The 15,960-nt window shown below is 47.9% G+C and overlaps 1 protein-coding gene across 2 annotated transcripts in view; it reads right to left on the bottom strand.

Annotated features, from left to right (window-relative positions):
• Window positions 1-9,656: 9,656 nt before the first annotated feature.
• The window catches only part of MANSC4 (MANSC domain containing 4), a 20,480-nt gene continuing 14,176 nt past the window's right edge, over window positions 9,657-15,960 (bottom strand). Inside the window, exons 1-4 of one of the 2 annotated variants that reach the window (XM_072145011.1) lie at window positions 13,773-13,888; window positions 12,745-12,993; window positions 12,436-12,570; window positions 9,658-11,474 (exon numbers count right to left, since the gene is read on the bottom strand). In XM_072145011.1, the coding sequence (XP_072001112.1) occupies window positions 10,792-11,474; window positions 12,436-12,570; window positions 12,745-12,982 (1,056 nt within the window). In that variant the 5' untranslated portion in view covers window positions 12,983-12,993; window positions 13,773-13,888 and the 3' untranslated portion in view covers window positions 9,658-10,791. Of the gene's footprint in view, window positions 11,475-12,435; window positions 12,571-12,744; window positions 12,994-13,772; window positions 13,889-15,960 lie in introns of those variants that run through there. The other variant, XM_072145012.1, reaches the window with a different exon arrangement.

Raw genomic sequence — 15,960 nt, 5'->3', positions numbered from 1 at the left:
TCTCCCCCTAGTGGTGATGTATAATGTGTATGTAGTGAGCTCCCCCTAGTGGTGATGTATAATGTGTATGTAGTGAGCTCCCCCTAGTGGTGGTGTATAATGTGTATGTAGTGAGCTCCCCCTAGTGGTGGTGTATAATGTGTATGTAGTGATCTCCTCCTAGTGGTGGTGTATAATGTGTATGTAGTGATCTCCTCCTAGTGGTGGTGTAGAATGTGTATGTAGTGAGCTCCCCCTAGTGGTGGTGTATAATGTGTATGTAGTGAGCTCCCCCTAGTGGTGGTGTATAATATGTATGTAGTGATCTCCCCCTAGTGGTGGTGTATAATGTGTATGTAGTGATCTCCTCCTAGTGGTGGTGTATAATCTGTATGTAGTGACCCCCTCCTAGTGGTGGTGTATAATGTGTATGTAGTGAGCTCCCCCTAGTGGTGGTGTATAATGTGTATGTAGTGAGCTCCCCCTAGTGGTGGTGTATAATGTGTATGTAGTGATCTCCTCCTAGTGGTGGTGTATAATCTGTATGTAGTGATCTCCTCCTAGTGGTGGTGTATAATGTGTATGTAGTGATCTCCCCCTAGTGGTGGTGTATAATGTGTATGTAGTGATCTCCCCCTAGTGGTGGTGTATAATCTGTATGTAGTGATCTCCCCCTAGTGGTGGTGTATAATCTGTATGTAGTGATCTCCCCCTAGTGGTGGTGTATAATGTGTATGTAGTGATCTCCCCCTAGTGGTGGTGTATAATGTGTATGTAGTGATCTCCCCCTAGTGGTGGTGTATAATGTGTATGTAGTGATTTTCCCCTAGTGGTGGTGTATAATGTGTATGTAGTGAGCTCCCCCCTAGTGGTGGTGTATAATCTGTATGTAGTGATCTCCTCCTAGTGGTGGTGTATAATGTGTATGTAGTGATCTCCCCCTAGTGGTGGTGTATAATGTGTATGTAGTGATCTCCCCCTAGAGGTGGTGTATAATCTGTATGTAGTGATCTCCCCCTAGTGGTGGTGTATAATGTGTATGTAGTGATCTCCCCCTAGTGGTGGTGTATAATGTGTATGTAGTGATCTCCCCCTAGTGGTGGTGTATAATGTGTATGTAGTGATCTCCCCCTAGTGGTGGTGTATAATGTGTATGTAGTGATCTCCCCCTAGTGGTGGTGTATAATGTGTATGTAGTGATCTCCCCCTAGTGGTGGTGTATAATGTGTATGTAGTGATCTCCCCCTAGTGGTGGTGTATAATGTGTATGTAGTGATCTCCTCCTAGTGGTGGTGTATAATGTGTATGTAGTGATCTCCTCCTAGTGGGGGTGTATAATGTGTATGTAGTGATCTCCCCCTAGTGGTGGTGTATAATGTGTATGTAGTGATCTCCTCCTAGTGGTGGTGTATAATCTGTATGTAGTGATCTCCCTCTAGTGGTGGTGTATAATGTGTATGTAGTGATCTCCCCCTAGTGGTGGTGTATAATGTGTATGTAGTGATCTCCCCCCTAGTGGTGGTGTATAATGTGTATGTAGTGATCTCCCCCCTAGTGGTGGTGTATAATGTGTATGTAGTGATTTCCCCCTAGTGGTGGTGTATAATGTGTATGTAGTGATCTCCTCCTAGTGGTGGTGTATAATCTGTATGTAGTGATCTCCTCCTAGTGGTGGTGTATAATGTGTATGTAGTGATCTCCTCCTAGTGGTGGTGTATAATCTGTATGTAGTGATCTCCCCCTAGTGGTGGTGTATAATGTGTATGTAGTGATCTCCTCCTAGTGGTGGTGTATAATGTGTATGTAGTGATCTCCCCCTAGTGGTGGTGTATAATGTGTATGTAGTGATCTCCCCCTAGTGGTGGTGTATAATGTGTATGTAGTGATCTCCCCCTAGTGGTGGTGTATAATGTGTATGTAGTGATCTCCCCCTAGTGGTGGTGTATAATGTGTATGTAGTGATCTCCCCCTAGTGGTGGTGTATAATGTGTATGTAGTGATCTCCCCCTAGTGGTGGTGTATAATGTGTATGTAGTGATCTCCCCCTAGTGGTGGTGTATAATGTGTATGTAGTGATCTCCCCCTAGTGGTGGTGTATAATGTGTATGTAGTGATCTCCCCCTAGTGGTGGTGTATAATGTGTATGTAGTGATCTCCCCCTAGTGGTGGTGTATAATGTGTATGTAGTGATCTCCCCCTAGTGGTGGTGTATAATGTGTATGTAGTGATCTCCCCCTAGTGGTGGTGTATAATGTGTATGTAGTGATCTCCCCCTAGTGGTGGTGTATAATGTGTATGTAGTGATCTCCCCCTAGTGGTGGTGTATAATGTGTATGTAGTGATCTCCCCCTAGTGGTGGTGTATAATGTGTATGTAGTGATCTCCCCCTAGTGGTGGTGTATAATGTGTATGTAGTGATCTCCCCCTAGTGGTGGTGTATAATGTGTATGTAGTGATCTCCCCCTAGTGGTGGTGTATAATGTGTATGTAGTGATCTCCCCCTAGTGGTGGTGTATAATGTGTATGTAGTGATCTCCCCCTAGTGGTGGTGTATAATGTGTATGTAGTGATCTCCCCCTAGTGGTGGTGTATAATGTGTATGTAGTGATTTCCCCCTAGTGGTGGTGTATAATGTGTATGTAGTGATTTCCCCCTAGTGGTGGTGTATAATGTGTATGTAGTGATCTCCCCCTAGAGGTGGTGTATAATCTGTATGTAGTGATCTCCCCCTAGTGGTGGTGTATAATGTGTATGTAGTGAGCTCCCCCTACTGGTGGTGTATAATGTGTATGTAGTGAGCTCCCCCTACTGGTGGTGTATAATGTGTATGTAGTGATCTCCTCCTAGTGGTGGTGTATAATGTGTATGTAGTGATCTCCCCCTAGTGGTGGTGTATAATGTGTATGTAGTGATCTCCCCCCTAGTGGTGGTGTATAATGTGTATGTAGTGATCTCCCCCCTAGTGGTGGTGTATAATGTGTATGTAGTGATTTCCCCCTAGTGGTGGTGTATAATGTGTATGTAGTGATTTCCCCCTAGTGGTGGTGTATAATGTGTATGTAGTGATTTCCCCCTAGTGGTGGTGTATAATGTGTATGTAGTGATTTCCCCCTAGTGGTGGTGTATAATGTGTATGTAGTGATCTCCCCCTAGAGGTGGTGTATAATGTGTATGTAGTGATCTCCCCCTAGAGGTGGTGTATAATGTGTATGTAGTGATCTCCCCCTAGTGGTGGTGTATAATGTGTATGTAGTGAGCTCCCCCTACTGGTGGTGTATAATGTGTATGTAGTGAGCTCCCCCTACTGGTGGTGTATAATGTGTATGTAGTGATCTCCTCCTAGTGGTGGTGTATAATGTGTATGTAGTGATCTCCCCCTAGTGGTGGTGTATGATATATATGTAGTGATCTCCCCCTAGTGGTGGTGTATAATCTGTATGTAGTGAGCTCCCCCTAGTGGTGGTGTATAATCTGTATGTAGTGAGCTCCCCCTAGTGGTGGTGTATAATCTGTATGTAGTGAGCTCCCCCTAGTGGTGGTGTATAATCTGTATGCAGTGATCTCCCCCCTAGTGGTGGTGTATAATCTGTATGCAGTGATCTCCCCCCTAGTGGTGGTGTATAATGTGTATGTAGTGATCTCCCCCTAGTGGTGGTGTATAATGTGTATGTAGTGATCTCCTCCTAGTGGTGGTGTATAATGTGTATGTAGTGATCTCCCCCTAGTGGTGGTGTATAATGTGTATGTAGTGATCTCCCCCTAGTGGTGGTGTATAATGTGTATGTAGTGATCTCCCCCTAGTGGTGGTGTATAATGTGTATGTAGTGATCTCCCCCTAGTGGTGGTGTATAATGTGTATGTAGTGATCTCCCCCTAGTGGTGGTGTATAATCTGTATGTAGTGATCTCCTCCTAGTGGTGGTGTATAATGTGTATGTAGTGATCTCCCCCTAGTGGTGGTGTATAATCTGTATGTAGTGATCTCCTCCTAGTGGTGGTGTATAATGTGTATGTAGTGATCTCCCCCTAGTGGTGGTGTATAATCTGTATGTAGTGATCTCCTCCTAGTGGTGGTGTATAATGTGTATGTAGTGATCTCCTCCTAGTGGTGGTGTATAATGTGTATGTAGTGATCTCCTCCTAGTGGTGGTGTATAATGTGTATGTAGTGATCTCCTCCTAGTGGTGGTGTATAATGTGTATGTAGTGATCTCCCCCTAGTGGTGGTGTATAATGTGTATGTAGTGATCTCCCCCTAGTGGTGGTGTATAATGTGTATGTAGTGATCTCCCCCTAGTGGTGGTGTATAATGTGTATGTAGTGATCTCCTCCTAGTGGTGGTGTATAATGTGTATGTAGTGATCTCCTCCTAGTGGTGGTGTATAATGTGTATGTAGTGATCTCCTCCTAGTGGTGGTGTATAATCTGTATGTAGTGAGCTCCCCCTAGTGGTGGTGTATAATGTGTATGTAGTGATCTCCTCCTAGTGGTGGTGTATAATGTGTATGTAGTGATCTCCTCCTAGTGGTGGTGTATAATGTGTATGTAGTGATCTCCCCCTAGTGGTGGTGTATAATGTGTATGTAGTGATCTCCCCCTAGTGGTGGTGTATAATGTGTATGTAGTGATCTCCCCCTAGTGGTGGTGTATAATGTGTATGTAGTGATCTCCCCCTAGTGGTGGTGTATAATGTGTATGTAGTGATCTCCTCCTAGTGGTGGTGTATAATGTGTATGTAGTGAGCTCCTCCTAGTGGTGGTGTATAATGTGTATGTAGTGAGCTCCCCCTAGTGGTGGTGTATAATGTGTATGTAGTGAGCTCCCCCTAGTGGTGGTGTATAATCTGCATGTAGTGAGCTCCCCCTAGTGGTGGTGTATAATCTGCATGTAGTGAGCTCCCCCTAGTGGTGGTGTATAATCTGCATGTAGTGAGCTCCCCCTAGTGGTGGTGTATAATCTGCATGTAGTGAGCTCCCCCTAGTGGTGGTGTATAATCTGCATGTAGTGATCTCTCCCTAGTGGTGGTGTATAATGTGTATGTAGTGATCTCCCCCTAGTGGTGGTGTATAATGTGTATGTAGTGATCTCCCCCTAGTGGTGGTGTATAATGTGTATGTAGTGATCTCCCCCTAGTGGTGGTGTATAATGTGTATGTAGTGATCTCCCCCTAGTGGTGGTGTATAATGTGTATGTAGTGATCTCCCCCTAGTGGTGGTGTATAATGTGTATGTAGTGATCTCCCCTAGTGGTGGTGTATAATCTGTATGTAGTGATCTCCCCCTAGTGGTGGTGTATAATGTGTATGTAGTGATCTCCTCCTAGTGGTGGTGTATAATGTGTATGTAGTGATCTCCTCCTAGTGGTGGTGTATAATCTGTATGTAGTGATCTCCCCCTAGTGGTGGTGTATAATCTGTATGTAGTGATCTCCTCCTAGTGGTGGTGTATAATGTGTATGTAGTGATCTCCCCCTAGTGGTGGTGTATAATGTGTATGTAGTGAGCTCCCCCTAGTGGTGGTGTATAATGTGTATGTAGTGATCTCCCCCTAGTGGTGGTGTATAATGTGTATGTAGTGATCTCCCCCTAGTGGTGGTGTATAATCTGTATGTAGTGATCTCCCCCTAGTGGTGGTGTATAATCTGTATGTAGTGATCTCCCCCTAGTGGTGGTGTATAATGTGTATGTAGTGATCTCCCCCTAGTGGTGGTGTATAATGTGTATGTAGTGATTTTCCCCTAGTGGTGGTGTATAATGTGTATGTAGTGATCTCCCCCCTAGTGGTGGTGTATAATGTGTATGTAGTGATCTCCCCCCTAGTGGTGGTGTATAATCTGTATGTAGTGATTTCCCCCTAGTGGTGGTGTATAATGTGTATGTAGTGATTTCCCCCTAGTGGTGGTGTATAATGTGTATGTAGTGATTTCCCCCTAGTGGTGGTGTATAATGTGTATGTAGTGATTTCCCCCTAGTGGTGGTGTATAATGTGTATGTAGTGATCTCCCCCTAGAGGTGGTGTATAATGTGTATGTAGTGATCTCCCCCTAGAGGTGGTGTATAATGTGTATGTAGTGATCTCCCCCTAGTGGTGGTGTATAATGTGTATGTAGTGAGCTCCCCCTACTGGTGGTGTATAATGTGTATGTAGTGAGCTCCCCCTACTGGTGGTGTATAATGTGTATGTAGTGATCTCCTCCTAGTGGTGGTGTATAATGTGTATGTAGTGATCTCCCCCTAGTGGTGGTGTATGATATATATGTAGTGATCTCCCCCTAGTGGTGGTGTATAATCTGTATGTAGTGAGCTCCCCCTAGTGGTGGTGTATAATCTGTATGTAGTGAGCTCCCCCTAGTGGTGGTGTATAATCTGTATGTAGTGAGCTCCCCCTAGTGGTGGTGTATAATCTGTATGCAGTGATCTCCCCCCTAGTGGTGGTGTATAATCTGTATGCAGTGATCTCCCCCCTAGTGGTGGTGTATAATGTGTATGTAGTGATCTCCCCCTAGTGGTGGTGTATAATGTGTATGTAGTGATCTCCTCCTAGTGGTGGTGTATAATGTGTATGTAGTGATCTCCCCCTAGTGGTGGTGTATAATGTGTATGTAGTGATCTCCCCCTAGTGGTGGTGTATAATGTGTATGTAGTGATCTCCCCCTAGTGGTGGTGTATAATGTGTATGTAGTGATCTCCCCCTAGTGGTGGTGTATAATGTGTATGTAGTGATCTCCCCCTAGTGGTGGTGTATAATCTGTATGTAGTGATCTCCCCCTAGTGGTGGTGTATAATGTGTATGTAGTGAGCTCCCCCTACTGGTGGTGTATAATGTGTATGTAGTGATCTCCTCCTAGTGGTGGTGTATAATGTGTATGTAGTGATCTCCCCCTAGTGGTGGTGTATAATGTGTATGTAGTGATCTCCCCCCTAGTGGTGGTGTATAATGTGTATGTAGTGATCTCCCCCCTAGTGGTGGTGTATAATGTGTATGTAGTGATTTCCCCCTAGTGGTGGTGTATAATGTGTATGTAGTGATTTCCCCCTAGTGGTGGTGTATAATGTGTATGTAGTGATTTCCCCCTAGTGGTGGTGTATAATGTGTATGTAGTGATTTCCCCCTAGTGGTGGTGTATAATGTGTATGTAGTGATCTCCCCCTAGAGGTGGTGTATAATGTGTATGTAGTGATCTCCCCCTAGAGGTGGTGTATAATGTGTATGTAGTGATCTCCCCCTAGTGGTGGTGTATAATGTGTATGTAGTGAGCTCCCCCTACTGGTGGTGTATAATGTGTATGTAGTGAGCTCCCCCTACTGGTGGTGTATAATGTGTATGTAGTGATCTCCTCCTAGTGGTGGTGTATAATGTGTATGTAGTGATCTCCCCCTAGTGGTGGTGTATGATATATATGTAGTGATCTCCCCCTAGTGGTGGTGTATAATCTGTATGTAGTGAGCTCCCCCTAGTGGTGGTGTATAATCTGTATGTAGTGAGCTCCCCCTAGTGGTGGTGTATAATCTGTATGTAGTGAGCTCCCCCTAGTGGTGGTGTATAATCTGTATGCAGTGATCTCCCCCCTAGTGGTGGTGTATAATCTGTATGCAGTGATCTCCCCCCTAGTGGTGGTGTATAATGTGTATGTAGTGATCTCCCCCTAGTGGTGGTGTATAATGTGTATGTAGTGATCTCCTCCTAGTGGTGGTGTATAATGTGTATGTAGTGATCTCCCCCTAGTGGTGGTGTATAATGTGTATGTAGTGATCTCCCCCTAGTGGTGGTGTATAATGTGTATGTAGTGATCTCCCCCTAGTGGTGGTGTATAATGTGTATGTAGTGATCTCCCCCTAGTGGTGGTGTATAATGTGTATGTAGTGATCTCCCCCTAGTGGTGGTGTATAATCTGTATGTAGTGATCTCCTCCTAGTGGTGGTGTATAATGTGTATGTAGTGATCTCCCCCTAGTGGTGGTGTATAATCTGTATGTAGTGATCTCCCCCTAGTGGTGGTGTATAATGTGTATGTAGTGATCTCCTCCTAGTGGTGGTGTATAATGTGTATGTAGTGACCTCCTCCTAGTGGTGGTGTATAATGTGTATGTAGTGAGCTCCTCCTAGTGGTGGTGTATAATGTGTATGTAGTGATCTCCCCCTAGTGGTGGTGTATAATGTGTATGTAGTGATCTCCCCCTAGTGGTGGTGTATAATGTGTATGTAGTGATCTCCCCCTAGTGGTGGTGTATAATGTGTATGTAGTGATCTCCCCCTAGTGGTGGTGTATAATGTGTATGTAGTGATCTCCTCCTAGGGGTGGTGTATAATGTGTATGTAGTGATCTCCCCCTAGGGGTGGTGTATAATGTGTATGTAGTGATCTCCCCCTAGTGGTGGTGTATAATGTGTATGTAGTGATCTCCCCCTAGTGGTGGTGTATAATGTGTATGTAGTGATCTCCCCCTAGTGGTGGTGTATAATGTGTATGTAGTGATCTCCCCCTAGTGGTGGTGTATAATGTGTATGTAGTGATCTCCCCCTAGTGGTGGTGTATAATGTGTATGTAGTGATCTCCCCCTAGTGGTGGTGTATAATGTGTATGTAGTGATCTCCCCCTAGTGGTGGTGTATAATGTGTATGTAGTGATCTCCCCCTAGTGGTGGTGTATAATGTGTATGTAGTGATCTCCCCCTAGTGGTGGTGTATAATGTGTATGTAGTGAGCTCCCCCTAGTGGTGGTGTATAATGTGTATGTAGTGATCTCCCCCTAGTGGTGGTGTATAATGTGTATGTAGTGATCTCCCCCTAGTGGTGGTGTATAATGTGTATGTAGCGATCTCCCCCTGTATGTAGGTATGTGTATGGGTGGAGGGGGGTGGATTGTTATATCGCTGTCTTATGTAGTAGCGCAGTATATAAATAGTGGACATATTTGTACATAATCCCTAATCCTGTAATTCTAGCCTCCATCCTCCTGTGGCCGCTCCCTTACACCTGACCTCTGACCTGCCTGTATTTCTGGGCGTTGGGGATAATCCTGCGGGGTCACTGTGTTGCTGACGTCGCCCCCTGGTGTAGTTTTTGCTGTTGCCTCATTTATTGACCTCCTCCTCCTAATCTCGGGACACAAAATCCCCTTTCCTGGGCCCGCTCCAGCGGCGGTGACCTTCACAGAGCGAGAACCCAAACAGCGCATTACAGAAGAATGGAGGCATTCAGCAGGAGCGGGACAAAAGACGTGGGACCCCCCCTCCCCCCACCCACCAGGACTAAGAGGAGGGGGGGGTAGTGACTGTGCAGCCTCCAGCCCAGGAGTCACAGATTATTAGAACAGTCCTGTAATCCGGCATCACTGGGGCAATTACTGCCGCTAGATTAACAAACATTATTATAGAATAGAACTGAGATTACACCAAACATTGGATACAATGTGTCGGATTATCAGATTTTTCAGAATATTTGACAGATTAAAGGAATAATCTCTCGTAGAGGGGGAGGGGGGATAATAATTGGACTGTGGACAGATTGACAGATTAGGTGTTAATCCCGCAATGCATCAAACAAGAAATAAAAATGAACCAAATTTTGGAGATTAGTCTTGAAAAATTCCCCCCCGTTCGGTGTGTGCAGCTCCGATGCAGAGCTATGCGTTTCCATAGCAACAGACTACAAAAAAAAAAAAAAAACCCTGTACTGTCAGTCATGTGATCCCATTATATGATCTTTTAAGTTATCAAGAAGACCAGGAGGAATTCTTACAAAGCCTGACTACACAGGGTTGGTTTGTAGTCTGTTACTATGGAGATGCGTAGAAACAAATACTAGACTCTATTTCATCAAGGTTATAAGCGTATGTTGCTTTTTAGTCTTTTGTGATTGTGTCGTCTTAAAGTTCACAGGGGGCGTGTCCTAACACTGCTGTGCTCTTTGTTCTCTGCATTGACCTGCTTGAAGGTCCCCTCCCTTCTGCTGGAAGTGACTGGTATTCAGTAAAATTCCTGCTACTGCTGTCACAGAGAGGAGAAGATGCAGAGCAGTTTATTACAGAGAGCAAAGAGCGCAGCAGTGTGAGGACTAACAACATACACAAAGTTCTGACTAACCTCTCCAGGGACATTACCTGACACTGACTGCAGAGAGCACAGAGCACAGCAGTGTGAGGGCACGTCCCAAGTACAATCTTGGAATATGAGTCCGTATTTCACAGTCCTGCTGCTACTAACATCATACACAAAGTTCTGACTACTAATCTCTCTAGGGACTTTTATGACACTAGCTGCAGAGAGCACAGAGCACAGCAGATTGAAGACACTTCCCCAGTACAATCTTGGAATATAAATCCATATATCACAGTCCTGCTGCTACTAACATCATACACAAAGGTCTGATTACACATCTCCCCAGGGACATTATCGGACACTGGCTGCAGAGAGCACAGAGCACAGCAGTGTGAGGACACTTCCCCAGTACAATCTTGGAATATGAATCCATATATCACAGTCCTGCTGCTACTAACTACATGCACAAAAGGTCTGATTCCACATCTCTCCAGGCACAGTCCCTATAACTGGCAGCAGTCTTTATGGCCGCACCTGATGACAGGTGATACCTTTACATTTTTAAGTGCAAGAATTGACAGTAAATTTGCTAATGTTGACCTCTAGGACCCCCAGATGTGACCTGCGGCTGCGGTGCTGGGGGTGAGGCCCATTCACATCTTGCCCCTAACCTCCAGATTTTGGGGCAAGATCCGTGACCTCACCTTATCCTGCTCTTTCATGTGATGGTCGAGTGGCAGTACCCATAATGACCACCAGGAGGCAGGAGCATCGCTGTCAGTCCTTCTCCTTGAGTAGAGTGCAGGTTATGAGGGTCCCTTTCCTGGTCCTGGAGGTCCTCCAGGGTCTATACCTCCCTCTGCGCTTCCTCCTGCAGCACCCGAATGCCAGGATCCCCGCACAGCAGCACAGGACCGTCACCATGGACCCCACCAGCGCAGGAAGCGGCCAGAGATTGGCTAAGGTATCCGAGGCGTCCTCAGTGTCCCCCTCATAAGTCTGGTTCCTGCCACTGTGGCCCTTGGTTTCGTTGACGTGCTGCTTGCTGCTGTCCAGGTGGGCCGGGCTCTGCAGGTCCGGCTGGTCCAAGGGGGAGGAGGTCGGAGGAGCCTCCTTATCGGGGTCTTCACCTCCTGGGGAGGAGGTCAAGGTTATCGTAGAAGTAACTTGAGTAGCAAGCGGAGGAGAGTAAGTAGGTGGCAATGAGCGGAGAGGAGAATCTGCCGGGGAGGGGGGCTGAGGAGGCGGGTGCTGGGTGGGTGGGTGACGCGGTGGCTCCTCACCTGGACGAGTGGGTGACACATGGAGATCAGATTTTGTAGAGGGTGTGGGGGTCGGGGAAATTGGTGGCGAAGAAGCGGGCACCCTGGAAATATTCAGACGCTCCCACTTTAAGGATGACCGTGGGTTCAAGTCAACATGTCCCTGTTTGTCAAACACCAGCAGGTCCGGATCCACACCTACAACATCAAGAACATCATTATGTCTCATACTCTAGTCACACTCAAAGCTGCACTGGGCAATCAAAGCTAGTCTTCCTTCCATCTAGAATGAGCTACGTCCCATCTATTTAGAAAGTCATCCGGGCTCATTCCTGACCCTGCACCATGTATCAGCCTTCAGGTTATCCGTGGTGTCGCTGCTTTTACAGTAAAGAATCCTGTCCTTGTACTCTAATCCACCTATAGACCTGCCATGTGACTGTGTAGAGCATTGTTATGGTCATAGGCCTTGGTTTAAGAGATCATAGGAAAGATCTTGGTACTATCTCAGTCTCCCTGCTCTTACAGTAAAGAAGCCAGTACTTGTACTCTAATCCTCAGATAACTTTACTAGCGGTGACAGTGTAGAGGACGTCCCCTGTCATCATTACAGAACTAGGTTTAAAGGGATCATTATAAAGAGCTCTGTACAACTCCATGTCATCCATGCTCTTACAGTAGAGAATCCTGTCCTCCTACACTAATCCTCTCATAACCTGACTCACCAACAGTGACTGTCTAGGGGAAGCCCCTTGTCATAGTTATAGGTCTGAATGTGAAGGGATCATTATAAAGATCTCTGTACTGTCCCATGTGCTCCCTCTCTTACAGTAAAGAATCCTGTCCTTGTACTGTAATCCTCCCATAACCTACTCACCAGCAGTGACTGTGTAGGGGAAGGCCCTTGTTATGGGTACAGACCTTGATGTAAGGAGATCTCTGTCCTGCCCTATGTCCTTGCTGCTCTTACAGTAAAGAATCCTGTCCTTGTACTGTAATCCTCCCATAACCTACTCACCAGCAGTGACTGTGTAGGGGACGCCCCTTGTTATGGGTACAGACCTTGATGTAAGGAGATCTCTGTACTGTCCCATGTCCTTGCTGCTCTTACAGTAAAGAATCCTGTCCTTGTACTGTAATCCTCCCATAACCTACTCACCAGCAGTGACTGTGTAGAGGACGCTGTGCTCCTGTAGATGTAGCAGGCAGCTCTCGGGCTCCGGGCAGTGCACCAGGTGACAGTCCCCGTTGTCGGCGCTTGTTCCGGAGTAGAAGACGGCAACATTACAAGATTCTGGGGATCAAGGGAAAAGTTGGGGATAGAGACACATATACAGACTTATAATTCCCACAGCTGAGGTTTCGTTACAATATTTAGACTTTTCAATCTTCTTTCTGGATTCTACCCTGATACATTGCAACAAACTATTCCCGATGCGACAATGAAGGGGCAATGACTCCCATTTACCTTGGTGGCAGCACTGGCGGCTGCACAGTTGGGCGGTGGGCTCGGGGCGTCTCTGTAGCACCCGGGCCCCCCGTTGTTGGGACCCTGAGAAGCTGAGGAAGAGTCCGGGGAAGCGCCTGATCCAGCAGCCGTGGTAGAAGGTGGTGTGTGGGCAGAGGGCGCCGGGCTGGCACAGGGTCCACCGGATGTCCAGGAGCGACAGCAGCAGGAGGGTCACCCACTCCACAGTCACTGCCATGACCGGGGGTCCTGCCGGGGATACAGGGGTCACAACACATCCATAGCAATACTTCTACATCTCTGCTTGCTGTCATTGAATGGGATACAGAAAACCGTAAAGACCCATTATTTCTCACATCGGAGGGTTTGTGCTATACGTCTAGAAAGTTCCAGCTGATACACTGTAACGAACAATCAGAACTGCGGATTCAGAATTTTACTTCTAAGGGGAATCGCCTGTGCCGGATACATGGCAACAAACCCTCAGCTGTGAGAAGTATTAGGTCAGGAGGTGTTTTAGTATAAAATAGAAGTAGGATTGCTCACAGCTGAGGACTTGTTACAATTATATACAGTCTAGACTGATCCCACTAGACTCTCATTGTAACAAACAGAAGAAAAGACTCACTGTACTGGATACATTGTAACAAACCATCAGCTGTGACATAGATCCAGTACTCGGAGCTGAGGACTTTTATATACAGTCTAGATAATACAGTCGGACGCCACCTGCACCGATACATTGTAACAAACAGAAGGTAGACTCTATCTTTTATACCATTCACTGTGCTGAGTACATAGCATCAAACCCTCAGCTGTGAGAAGGGTTTTAGTATGAATAGTTCAGGGCTGCATTGTCTATAGACCCAGGAATCCATCGACACAATCGACCTGTTCACTGCACTGATACATTGTAACACTAGTAGACGTGTGTTCCATTCTTTCTTACTGGCAGTAGCAGATACATTGTAACAAACCCTCAGCTGTGAGAAGTCTTGGGCCAGGGCTGTACATGAGTGAGCACTCACCTCCGCAGCAGGTGCCGGCCCCATGTGTCCGCTCATGGTGCTCCTCTCCTGGATCTCCAGATTTCAGGATCCCCCTGGAGGTCTCCTCCTTCCCTCCGTCACACAGACGTCTCCTGTTCTTCTGGGCAGGACAAGGTGTAACCCTAATACTGGGGGAGGGGCAGCCGGAGGGGGAGGGGCAGCAGGGACGGGGGCGGCACCTGATTGGCCAAAAGTATAAAAGAAAAGCAAAGTCTGGAAACTTTTCTTCTGGACTTATTTTGGGTGATGAGAGAGGATGAGGATATGATGGGGGGGATGAGGATATGATGGATGGGGGGGATGAGGATATGATGGATGGGGGGGGAATGAGGATATGATGGATGGGGGGGGCTGAGGATATGATGGATGGGGGGGGGGCTGAGGATATGATGGATGGGGGGGCTGAGGAGATGATGGATGGGGGGGGGGGCTGAGGATATGATGGATGGGGGGGGGCTGAGGATATGATGGATGGGGGGGGGCTGAGGATATGATGGATGGGGGGGGCTGAGGATATGATGGATGGGGGGGGGGGCTGAGGATATGATGGATGGGGGGGGGCTGAGGATATGATGGATGGGGGGGCTGAGGATATGATGGATGGGGGGGGGGGGATGAGGATATGATGGATGGGGGGGGCTGAGGATATGATGGATGGGGGGGCTGAGGATAGATGGATGGGGGGGCTGAGGATATGATGGATGGGGGGGGCTGAGGATATGATGGATGGGGGGGGCTGAGGATATGATGGATGGGGGGGCTGAGGATATGATGGGGGGGGCTGAGGATATGATGGATGGGGGCTGAGGATATGATGGATGGGGGGCTGAGGATATGATGGATGGGGGGGGGCTGAGGATATGATGGATGGGGGGGGGCTGAGGATATGAGGGATGGGGGGGGCTGAGGATATGATGGATGGGGGGGGCTGAGGATATGATGGGGGGGGATGAGGATATGATGGGGGGATGAGATATGATGGATGGGGGGGGCTGAGGATATGATGGGGGGGGGATGAGGATATGATGGGGGGGGGATGAGGATATGATGGATGGGGGGGGTGAGGATATGATGGATGGGGGGGGGCTGAGGATATGATGGATGGGGGGGGCTGAGGATATGAGGGATGGGGGGGGATGAGGATGATGGGGGGGATGAGAAATATGATGGGGGGGGATGAGGATATGATGGGGGGGATGAGGATATGATGGGGGGGGGCTGAGGATATGGAGGGGGGGGATGAGGATATGATGGGGGGGGATGAGGATAGAGATGGGGGGGATGAGGATATGATGGATGGGGGGGGCTGAGGATATGATGGATGGGGGGGCTGAGGATATGATGGATGGGGGGCTGAGGATATGATGGATGGGGGGGCTGAGGATATGATGGATGGGGGGGCTGAGGATATGATGGGGGGGGGCTGAGGATATGATGGAGGGGGGCTGAGGATATGAGGATGGGGGGATGAGGATAGATGGATGGGGGGGGGCTGAGGATATGATGGATGGGGGGGCTGAGGATATGATGGATGGGGGGGGGGCTGAGGATATGATGGATGGGGGGGACTGAGGATATGATGGGGGGGGATGAGGATATGATGGGGGGGATGAGGAGTTGATGGATGGGGGGGGGCGTGGATATGATGGGGGGGGATGAGGATATGATGGGGGGGGGATGAGGATATGATGGATGGGGGGGGGTGAGGATATGATGGATGGGGGGGGGCTGAGGATATGATGGATGGGGGGGCTGGGATATGATGGATGGGGGGGCTGAGGATATGATGGATGGGGGGGATGAGGATTATGATGGATGGGGGGGGATGTGGATATGATGGGGGGGGATGAGGATATGATGGGGGGTGTGGAGGATATGATGGATGGGGGGGATGAGGATATGATGGGGGGGATGAGGATTGATGGGGGGGATGAGGATATGATGGGGGGGTTGAGGATATGATGGATGGGGGGGGTGAGGATATGATGGATGGGGGGGGCTGAGGATATGATGGTGGGGGGGGGATGAGGATATGATGGATGGGGGGGGATGAGGATATGATGGGGGGGGATGAGGATATGATGGGGGGGGATGAGGATATGATGGGGGGGGGTGAGGATATGATGGATGGGGGGGGGGGCGGATGAGATATGTTGGATGGGGGGGG

Source organism: Engystomops pustulosus, chromosome 4, assembly GCF_040894005.1.
Source record: "Engystomops pustulosus chromosome 4, aEngPut4.maternal, whole genome shotgun sequence".
NCBI lineage: Eukaryota > Metazoa > Chordata > Amphibia > Anura > Leptodactylidae > Engystomops > Engystomops pustulosus.
Note: the sequence above shows the minus strand (reverse complement) of the source record. Positions and strands in the feature narration are given on the sequence as shown.